The sequence below is a fragment of the Camelina sativa genome, chromosome 12, assembly GCF_000633955.1.
Source record: "Camelina sativa cultivar DH55 chromosome 12, Cs, whole genome shotgun sequence".
Taxonomy (NCBI): domain Eukaryota; kingdom Viridiplantae; phylum Streptophyta; class Magnoliopsida; order Brassicales; family Brassicaceae; genus Camelina; species Camelina sativa.
Genome location: NC_025696.1, coordinates 23870927 through 23881378, shown reverse-complemented (window position 1 = coordinate 23881378; position 10452 = coordinate 23870927). Strand labels below are relative to the sequence as shown.

At 34.9% G+C, this 10452-nt stretch overlaps 3 protein-coding genes across 6 annotated transcripts in view; 1 reads left to right on the top strand and 2 right to left on the bottom strand.

Annotated features, from left to right (window-relative positions):
• LOC104732529 (40S ribosomal protein S3-3) overlaps window positions 1–2221 on the top strand; it is a 5156-nt gene extending 2935 nt beyond the window's left edge. Inside the window, exons 1-6 of one of the 2 annotated variants that reach the window (XM_010452081.2) lie at window positions 294–391; window positions 484–631; window positions 726–897; window positions 1438–1492; window positions 1578–1709; window positions 1837–2216. In XM_010452081.2, coding sequence (XP_010450383.1) covers window positions 362–391; window positions 484–631; window positions 726–897; window positions 1438–1492; window positions 1578–1709; window positions 1837–2046 — 747 coding nt within the window. In that variant the 5' untranslated portion in view covers window positions 294–361 and the 3' untranslated portion in view covers window positions 2047–2216. Of the gene's footprint in view, window positions 1–293; window positions 392–483; window positions 632–725; window positions 898–1437; window positions 1493–1577; window positions 1710–1836 lie in introns of those variants that run through there. The other variant, XM_019234199.1, reaches the window with a different exon arrangement.
• Window positions 4086–6205, bottom strand: LOC104732528 (protein MIS12 homolog). Of its 2 annotated transcripts, none has more exons than XM_010452079.1 (7): window positions 5937–6205; window positions 5741–5804; window positions 5539–5658; window positions 5368–5466; window positions 5136–5274; window positions 4404–4535; window positions 4086–4306 (listed from the first exon to the last, which is right to left on the bottom strand). In XM_010452079.1, exons 1-7 carry the CDS (start codon window positions 6056–6058, stop codon window positions 4254–4256), a joined length of 729 nt encoding a protein of 242 aa, XP_010450381.1. In that variant the 5' UTR covers window positions 6059–6205; the 3' UTR covers window positions 4086–4253. The 2 variants fall into 2 exon arrangements, with proteins under 2 accessions (XP_010450381.1, XP_010450382.1); XM_010452080.1 differs by having other exon boundaries at window positions 5368–5463.
• The window catches only part of LOC104732526 (uncharacterized membrane protein C776.05-like), a 4616-nt gene continuing 2125 nt past the window's right edge, over window positions 7962–10452 (bottom strand). Inside the window, exons 1-8 of one of the 2 annotated variants that reach the window (XM_010452077.1) lie at window positions 10284–10446; window positions 10067–10186; window positions 9889–9946; window positions 9703–9803; window positions 9507–9602; window positions 9324–9417; window positions 8818–9055; window positions 7962–8489 (exon numbers count right to left, since the gene is read on the bottom strand). In XM_010452077.1, the coding sequence (XP_010450379.1) occupies window positions 8132–8489; window positions 8818–9055; window positions 9324–9417; window positions 9507–9602; window positions 9703–9803; window positions 9889–9946; window positions 10067–10186; window positions 10284–10376 (1158 nt within the window). In that variant the 5' untranslated portion in view covers window positions 10377–10446 and the 3' untranslated portion in view covers window positions 7962–8131. Of the gene's footprint in view, window positions 8490–8817; window positions 9056–9323; window positions 9418–9506; window positions 9603–9702; window positions 9804–9888; window positions 9947–10066; window positions 10187–10283; window positions 10447–10452 lie in introns of those variants that run through there. The other variant, XM_010452078.2, reaches the window with a different exon arrangement.

Here is a 10452-nt window from a genome sequence, read left to right as displayed (position 1 = left end):
TTAAAAAAAGAGTTATATATTGCATATTATTTTTTGAATTTCAGGAAATTGACAAGCATTTGTTAGAGATTAAAGTTAAAATTGCAAAATGGCGATTTGAATAATTTTTTCCAGAAAATATTTATTCGAAATTACATTTTATTCATTTTTCTTACATCAGATTTATTTTATTCCCTCTTGTAATTTACATTATTAGAATTTTATTCCGTATAATGGGCCAAGGAAGGCCAAGAAATGGGCCTATAAAGGCTGGGCCTTACTCTTGACTTTATATATCCACACTATTTTATCATTTCACTCCTTTCACCATCTCCAAAATTAGGGTTTTAAGTCTGTAGCCACCCGAAGCTCTGAGACAAACATGGCGACCCAGATCAGCAAGAAGAGAAAGGTATAATCTTTATCCATTCCCTCTCTTTCTCTATACCAATGTATCGTGTTTTGAGCTTCACACGGATTAAGTGTTTTGAGTTTTTTTTGTAGTTCGTAGCCGATGGTGTGTTTTACGCTGAGCTCAATGAGGTTTTGACGAGAGAGCTTGCTGAGGATGGTTACTCTGGTGTTGAGGTCCGTGTCACTCCTATGCGTACTGAAATCATCATTAGAGCCACTCGTACTCAAAACGTTCTTGGTATGTTGGTTCATTTTCGTTAATCGTTGCTCAGTTTCGGATTTTTCTATCTCTCTGGTTTATATTGATATGATGATACTCTGTTTCCTCTTAGGTGAGAAGGGAAGGAGGATCAGGGAGTTGACATCTCTTGTACAAAAGAGATTCAAATTTCCTCAGGATAGTGTTGAGCTTTATGCGGAGAAGGTCAACAACAGAGGTCTCTGTGCTATTGCCCAGGCTGAGTCTCTACGTTACAAGCTTCTTGGTGGTCTTGCTGTCCGTAGGTATGACACGTTTCTATTGCTGCGTCCTTTTGTTGCTAACGTTGAGGTGTTGATTTGTTAGCTTGCTGTTTGTATATGCACATTATGCCTAACTGGTTCAGGATTGCTGTTTAAGAATGTGTTTATGTATGAAGTGTCTTTAATATCTTTTTCTAGATGAAGGCATGTCAAATTGTGGTGCGTAGGCTATGTGTTAATGTAGTCTAGCTATGTATCAATCCAATGTCATTTTCAATTCATGCAGAATTACAAACTGCGTATCATATATTGTGTATTGTAAACATGTTTTGCTGCTGATCGAGCATCAATATTGGACTTGTTGGCTGCGTCCTGTAGAACTAGTGTAGTGAGTTATTCTTATTTACTTGCTACCTTTGATTATCGCAATAGGTATTGGGTTTGAATTAGTTGCTTAGCTATTCAAATCCTTGAACCTGTCAGGCTCGTCTTAAATTTGATAATATTCTCCTAAATCTGGTTTTGATGTGTTCTTCTCCGCATCTGATAATGTTAATACCGCTGTGATCTCTTGTTTCATAGGGCTTGCTATGGTGTATTGAGGTTTGTTATGGAGAGTGGAGCCAAAGGATGCGAAGTGAGTAAAAACCCTACTGTTGTCTTTTTCGTCCACTATACTATTACCTATACAGTGTTCTTATCGTTTTACCAAATGCTTGCAGGTCATTGTGAGTGGAAAACTCCGTGCTGCACGTGCTAAGTCGATGAAGTTCAAGGATGGTTACATGGTTTCCTCAGGTCAACCAACCAAAGAATACATTGATGCTGCAGTGAGACATGTTCTTCTTAGACAGGTCAGTTCTTCTGAGTGTCTGAACTTTTGTAGTACTGAGCAACATTTAACTTGGGAATCCGTTGCTTGAACCACTTTATATCTAGAGATCTCTTGTGTGACCCGAGTCTGGTTAATCGTATGTGCAGGGTGTGTTAGGCCTCAAGGTGAAGATCATGCTTGACTGGGACCCCAAGGGCAAAAATGGACCGATGACACCATTGCCTGATGTTGTTATCATCCATACACCAAAGGATGAAGATGTTAACGTCGCGCCTGCTCAGGTTGTTACTCAGGCTGCGCTTATGCCAGAAGCTCCATTAACAAGCACAGATTATCCAGCAATGCCAGTTGCTTAGGAAGCCTTTTTGCGTTCTGGTTTAGCACCTAATGGGGATGGTTCTCTTTTTTTTTTTGGGACAGTACTAGTTTTCTCATGTTATTCTAATATAAAGTTCTGGATTTTGAATTACATCAAGGATGTAAGTGTGTTTTCGTAATCGTTTGTTTAAAATCTATTTTATTCATAGACAATTGTCTTCTTTATTAAATTTCTTCTTTTAAAATATTTGAGTTAAAAACTGTTAAGCTCACTGGACAAACCATTGTGTGATTGAGAGTGAAAGACTGAAAGTGATTATTCTTTTTTTTGGGGTCAAGTTCTTTTCCCTTTCTCTTTACAACTTCTAAAAAAAATCAGCAGACCTCTTTCAGTTGCAATATTGAAGATTCATTCTATTTGAAAAACAATATACCAAATATGCAGTGAATTTAACAACTTTTTCAAATGGAATTGCAAATTTGAGCAACTTTTCGTAATAGATAAAATGAGGCAGGGATGAAAATGTTAAACAAGAAAATAGAAAAAGAAAAAAAAAAGAAATGGTGAAAAATAATAAAAGGGAATATGCACTAGATACCACAAAAATTAAAAGTAATTAAGAAACTACTATAGGGCCTACATGGCATTCTCTCTCCTTATATACAATTACTTTTATACCCATTACATATATTACATGTTATTTTTAAAAATATCACGTCATTTTTGTTTTTGAACGAAATTATATATCGGTTTGGGTTCACAAATGAAATGATTAGGGTTTAAATTTTACAATTAGAACGAAATTATATGTCGATTTGGGTTCACAAATGAGATGGTTAGGGTTTAGATTTTACAATTAGAACGAAATTATATGTCGGTTTGGGTTCACAAATAAGATGGTTAGGGTTTAGATTTTACAATTAAAACGAAATTATATGTCGGTTTGGATACACAAATAAGATGGTTAGGATTTAGATTTTACAATAAGAACGAAACTATATATCGGTTTGGGTTCACAAATGAGATGGTTAGGGTTTAGATTTTACAATTATAACGAAATTATATGTCGGTTTGGGTTCACAAATGAGATGGTTAGGGTTTAGATTTTACAATTAAAACGAAATTAGATGGTTAGGGTTTAGATTTTACAATTAAAACGAGACTATGTCGGTTTGGGTTTACAACTAAATGTTATTTAGTTCAATATAACATGTAAAATATAAATATTACATGCTATTTTTAAAAATCACACCAAATCTTTCACTCTTTCTATCTAACAATAAAACAAAAAGGGTGATTGTGTCTTTTTACTCCAAAAAAACGTGGGCCCTATGGTATTTACCTATCAAAAAATGTTGTTGTGGTATTTTCTTTATTTTTCTTCATATTTGTGCTATCTACTAATATTACCCAAAATAAAAATGTGTATATCTTATATGGGAAAAAACCCGAAAAATACGCCATCTAATATTTTTTTGGCCGTTTAATTCCTCTAGTTATTAAATTTCCCAAAAAATACCTAGTTTAATTTCCGTTGTCTTTAAAAACCTTCATTTTATTAATAACGGTATATCCATACTTACGACATAACGACTGTTAACTCTAATGACAGAAATGTTAACCAGGATTAAAATATAATTCCACATGGTTAATTTTAGAGACAACTAAAGATATTGATGCCCTCTTCTTCTTCCCCAAATCGATTTCGAGTTTTAGAACTCTAAAACCCTAAAATTTCAGAAAATCAAATTTGGTTTGAGAGAATGGTGAGAACAAGTATGAGGTGTTAGAGGGTACTGGAAACTTCAGTGAAGGAGGTTCACACTGAAGTTTCCAGCACCCTCTAACACCTCATACTTGTTCTCACCATTCTCTCAAAACAAATTTGTTTTTCTGAAATTTTAGGGTTCTAAGGTTCTAAAACTCGAAATCGATTTAGGGGAAGAAGAAAAGGGCAACAATGTCTTTAGTTGTCTCTAATTATACAACTAGACAACTGTTATACCGAATTCTGAAATCTTATACACAAAATGTTATACCGAATTTTGTTTCTGGTTAGTTGCTCTAATTCTTGAGTTCTCTCACTCATAAGGATGAACTTTTTTAATGAAAACATTTGAAGCCAGGACAAGTGACCCGTTTGGTAAGCCTGAAACGACGTAGTCTTTAAAGTTTAAAGAGCAGATGTCAAGTCAGTTAAGAGACATTATCCTAGACAAATCACAATTGTTTTCCTGCAGAGGTTTACATCTTCCTTAACTCGGCCTGAAACTTTTCGAGGTCTTCAAGCTTTCCATCTGAGAACCACCACATAACATGAAGGAAGATCATAAGCCATGCAACATATTTATTATTCGAACTATGTAATATCACAACAATGTTAAATCTTGTTACCAGAAGTCATTGCCGAAAACTCTTTGCCATGGTTATTCAGCGTCTCTACTTTACCGCTTTCACTGGCTTTCATTCTTCTTGTTTTCAGCGTATCGACCCTTGCACGAAGGTCTGATGCAACTTTTGCCATCTCTGCAAAACACCAATATTTGAGATGCAAGTAATCTCTAGTCATACTATGAACAATCAAGCAAACAAAGGTATTTCTGAGAGAGAGAAAAAAGGAAAAAAATGGACTACCACTACCTGCTAATATATAATCCTAAACGAGATCAGGTAAATCTCATCAAAACCATTTAAAAATATATCTCCAGAAGATGATAAGGACTAAGGAGATATCATATCTACATTCTAAGTGAGACCAGGACATTACTCAAAATACTAGCTAGAAGCAAAAAGAAAAAAGAAAAAAAAAATGTCGATTTGGTCGTGTTCATGACTAACAGACTAACTAAGTGGAGAACAGTTTTGAGGGTCATCAAGAGCTAATTTCATTGAAGTCAATCAAGAGATGTCAATATACCAATGACTAAACAAGTGAGACCCGGACAATACTCAAAATACTAGGTAACCGCGGAAAAAATATCGATTTGGTCATGTTGAAGACTGACAGGCTAAGTGGAGGAGAGTTTTGAGGGTCATCAAAAACTAATATATAAAACATAGCCAACTCATTCTACTGAAGTGAATCCAGAGATCTGGAAGACTAAATAAAGTATGCACCTTGATTACCTTTGAACATTTCACCAACAGAGGACTCATCATAAAGCTCCAAAGCCTCATTAACGAGCCTCACAGACTGTTCCCTCGAAGCCGAAGCTCTTTCTAAAGCCTGGAGCTCAGAGTCGAGTTCTTCAGACCTCTTTCCTACCTAAATCACAAAATATCACACTTAAAAAAGAAACGAAAATGTAAGAGAAGAATGATCAAAAGTATCAGTTTTTTTTTTTTGTGTGTCTCTAACCAAATTAAGCTTATCCCTTAAAGAATCCAATTGTGCATCCAAATCCTGATCTTTCATTTCCTGGTCAGAGTAAACAGACGACGACGACGACTCCTCCTGCTGAAGAACAAATATGAATCAGCAAATCACACTATACTAGCTAGGGAGAGACGATGACGGAGATAGACTCACAGTCTTTGGGAGAACAAAACCATCAGGAACTGCAAAACAGTATTTAACACAATAGACTTCCCACATCTCCATACGCTTGTCCATAACCGATTGAATCAAATTACGAACACGTTCTATACTCTAAAAGAAAATGTGACAAGAGTAAGAAAAAGATTTAGCAGAACAAGAATCAGATGAAATTTCCACCCATCATAACACTCACGTTTGATAAATCTTGGGACTTTGCTGGATCAGATCCATCGATTTTGAGAATTTTGGATGCTTCTCTGCACAATGTAAGCATCAATCAAACCCAAAACCCCTTGGTTAGAAAAAAAAATAAAAAAAAAAAGCTTGGGCTTTCTTGAGAAAAAAAAAAAAAAGAGAGAGAGAAAGAAGAGAGTGATGAAGGAACTCACTGGCCATAGAATTCAAAGGCTGCGTCGACGTAGTCTTCAATGGTGTTGATAGCATCGTTGATGAAAAGCTGAGGATTTAGATTCATGGACTCGAACACTGCCTCGCTTTTGCTGCCTTCCATTTCTTTTCTTTTTCAGAAACCCTAATTTGTTTGGGAGGATTTTGTAGAAGCCAAAGTTGTTGAGGAGAATTTGAATTTCAGTAACTGTCTTTTTTGTGTTCTTTCTTCTTTTCTCGGCCGACTGCGAGTGGGGGGTTCTAAAATTGTTGGGCGCTAATTAGGGAGTAGAGTAAAAGGAGACAAATAAAAACAAACATATCATATATCCATTGCCAAACAAGACCTAATTACATGCATAATTAATATGGACAAATCATAACTACATCAATCATCTTAATAATAAGCATTTGACATAACTACTTGACAATTACAAGATTATTTTTAATTTGATTTTATTTTGGAATTTTTTTCAATAAATATGATCTCAAATTCACAAACTAACCAAAAATTAAAATTAAAATTAAAAATTTAATTATATCGTAATAAATTGATTGTTATAAATTCAAGATTTCATATATAGAATGTGAGACCCATTAAAAAAGATGGACCCATAGACATAGATTGGACATATGACCAACTGAGAAGTGGCGGTTAGGACGTTACACGAGAATAACATCTGACGGGTAATCATGTGCTGAATAATCGTCTTCTTCAACAAATTTCATGAGTAGAAGAGAACCCCTTTCTTTGTCGTTTTAGTTCTTTTTTTTTTCTTTTCGTTTTTTTTTCCTCATCTCTTACAAGAAAAAAAAGTATAAAACAGCCATATAAAATAAAACTTCCACAATTTTTTCATATTCACAATTATTGACCCATTAAAATATATTTTTTTATAAGGTGACCCATTAATATATACATGTAAATAACTTCAGTGATATTAAACCCAATCTAAACAATTCAATATGTTATGGTGAGTAATAATCATACGATTCTCTAACACAACTTTTGAAGTATGAAATACGAAATGGTTTACATTAAAAAAAATTGGCAAAAAAACCTCGGACAGGTCGATTCCTAGTTTACGTTAAAAGAAAAACATCAAATAAAAATATAAAACTATAGTATTGTCTTTATAGTTATAGTAAATACATAAAAGTATAATTTTAAAATAAAATTTTATGATTTTCATTAAAATTTTGTACACTAGTTATTGTAAAACATCACAAACTCTTAATTTAAATGTTTAATAACAAAAAAAAGTTTGATTTATATTTAGCTCAAAAAATAATTGGTATAAAAAAAAAAGCGGAAAGTAATTAGATTAGAAGATTATAATCAATTAGACAGACATAATTAGATAACTGATGCTAGGCGGAGATTATTCATTAATCGAGATTGAGAAAATAGGTCTAACGATATTACGGAGTATAATTGATGCTAGACGGGGATTTTTAAAACAGGGGTTTAATGATTGGTTGCAGTAGTTAAGGTAGATAAATCTGTTTATGGATTGAACCATTTTTTGTTTACCATTTACCAATTATGCTCATAATAATGCAGATCTAATGTTTTTTAAAAAAGACTGCTGCGGACCAACCACATATCGTTTTACATACAAATAAAATTGGTATAAAATTGGTCCGCATCAACTTATTATCCGTTTCAGTAATAGAATGGACTATACCGCTGACAGATTGTCCACTCTGACCACAGTAACCATTAAAAGTTACAATGTTCAGTTTGATCAACTGCCATATAAGTTTGATCGGTGACAATAATTTTATGATCAATAGTGGGGGTTGTTTTGTTCAGCAGATATCAGAAACAAAATGTGTCTCAGATCGAATTCTTAGCATCTCAAAGGAGAACATATCCCAAGCTACTTTGCTTAATTCCGAACATTACAAATGTAAATTAATCTCACATAATGCAATTAAAGGCAGTGTGATCAGCGAGGTTGTCTTCTAATAGCAAGGCAAGAATGAAACTTTGGCTAAAAAAAAGCAAATAACAAGTTTCTATAGAAAAGGAAGCTACAAGTTCATTCACATTAAGCTTTTAAAATGATGTATACCAAACAAGAGAAACAGACCTTTATAGAACAAAAACATGAGGAACAAAAAAAAGACCAATCATGATTCTGGCATGCCTTTTGAAAACTTTATTTTTTTTACATGTACTGTTATAACACCATCATGTTTCAGTAGATACTGGCTCATTCTGACTCGGATGTGACACAGGTTCATGATGCGGTAGCTGCTCCTCTATCGGCTGCATCTCCGCTTTCTTCTTCTTCTCTTTCTGGATCACTTGCCGAGGCATTACCTCTAGTAAAAAGCTCCCTCCGTTCCACACTGCCGCCGAAATCTTTAGAATCTGAAAGATCACGTGCAGTCTATAAGATAGGAAGATCGGTACGGTCAATGCCATAGTTGCCACCGTGAAGATGGCCTGGAATAGGATGTACATCCATATACGGTTCTGATCCCCTAGCATACCGCTCAGCTGCCACAACTTATTGTTTGCCTTTTCAGCTTTCTTCGACAGCTCTCTGCACAGACCAGAGGATTTCATCAGACAGGTTCAGTCTATGGTAAGACGTATTATTGTGTTGTAGACTTTAGTTATGAAACATTTACAGAATAGCAATTTAAAAATGGCTGGACACATACTACCAATTTGGCTTTGACACATACTACCAATTTTAAACAATCACCAATTCAAGATTATCTCAGACCAAGATAATATTAACTAGACGAAGGAGCTACTGGACGTTTGGACCTATAACATTTCTTCAGTAACTGATCATGCATTCAACGTTAACATACTGCCAATCTGAGGGGTCCAAGTACAAGAGATAGATGCAGCAGGGATGATACCTGTAAGAAGTCATAACTTCAGGATCTCTCAGGAGCCTCTGCCTACGCAGGACATTGACGATTAGAAAATAGAGCACTTGCCAAAGAGTATAAACGACCAAGGGGATGAGAAACAGCCATGTAAAAAGGTAAGCTTTGTCTTCCACATAAGGCCATGAAACCCTACGATCAGTGCCTACAGGGTGCATCGCTGCAAATGTCGCTGGATTCCACCACCTAATCGTGAAGAACACGAGCCCTGAAACCAAAGTCATTGCAAGAAGAAAATAATCAAGGAGAGAGAGATAAAGCTTCAATAACTCGTCAGCATTATTCATGGCTTGCTTTTACTGCATAAACAAATCTTATCCAAGGTATGCAACAGAGAACCATGTGATTACGTGTACAGGATACAAAATCCTAAACAAGATGCAATATTCTGAAACAAAGCCATCGACTTTAGCAATATGAATCTCTTAACATTTCTTAGTCAACACTGAGAGTTACAAGAAGATGATATAACTCACCAGGTAAGAGATGTATAAGCACACTAACAATCTTATCCGGGGAACTAAAAACAAGACTGCAACGCCAGACAATAATTGCCCACGCCAACGGTCCCTGAGCACAAGACACAACCAATTGATAAATCGGCACGCACACACACAATGACACAAAACAATCCCATACATGTAATGGATAAAGCATACCTCTGCAAAGGAAAAGCAAACCATGAAAAGCTTTTCATTCTTAGGATAGAGAAGAAGATCAACCAAGAAGATTGTGTTGGCATAGTAGCAAAAGTCCTATCACATACAACAACAACAACTGGTTTAATCAAAATACAATTTCTTTATCCCAAAACCTAAAAAGGGGGTGTATGTAATAATGTAAGAGACATATTACCAGAAGATAATAATGCCATTTCTTAAACCTGTAATAAATCCATCTCAGAGGAACAAAGATCACATAGAATAAGCAATAAACTAGAGGTATATCCTGAGGCCCTGAGAACCAAAAACATCATCAATCTTTTAATTCTGACAACAACAACTACAAAAGGAGAAATAAACATCAAAATCACATTCTTACTTGCACCAAGTAGGAAACAAAAACCTCCAAATCCAAGCACACCAACAAGATGTGTCACCTGTTTAAATATTTACAGAACAAAAGAAACATTGTTTCAAAACGAAAGAACTAGATAAAAAAGAAGAAAAAAAAAAAATCAAACATGAAACAAAATTGAATAAAGAAAAGAGATAATAACCTTATTGATGAATCTCTCATGTTCTTCGGCTTGTTTAGCGATCTTAACGGCTTGTTTCGACAAGATCTCACGCGTTTGCACCGCTTGTTTAGACAGCAACTCTCTTGTCTGAACAACTTTCTGTCATTAACAAAAAAATTGGCGCAGAAGTCAAAATCCAAAAATCGGAAACAAAAAAAAAAAGGAATGAAATGGTGAAAATCGGATTCTCGTGCACCTTTGATCGATCCTTGAAACGTTGTTTGACAGCATCGAATGAGTCTATTCCATTAGAGTTTGAATCTTCAGAGAATTCTTCGTTGCTCGCCATTATTGTGGTCAGATTGCTGTAGAAAGCTTTTTGTCGTTTTAGCGAGAAGAATCTGAATTTTTTTTTTTTTTTTTTT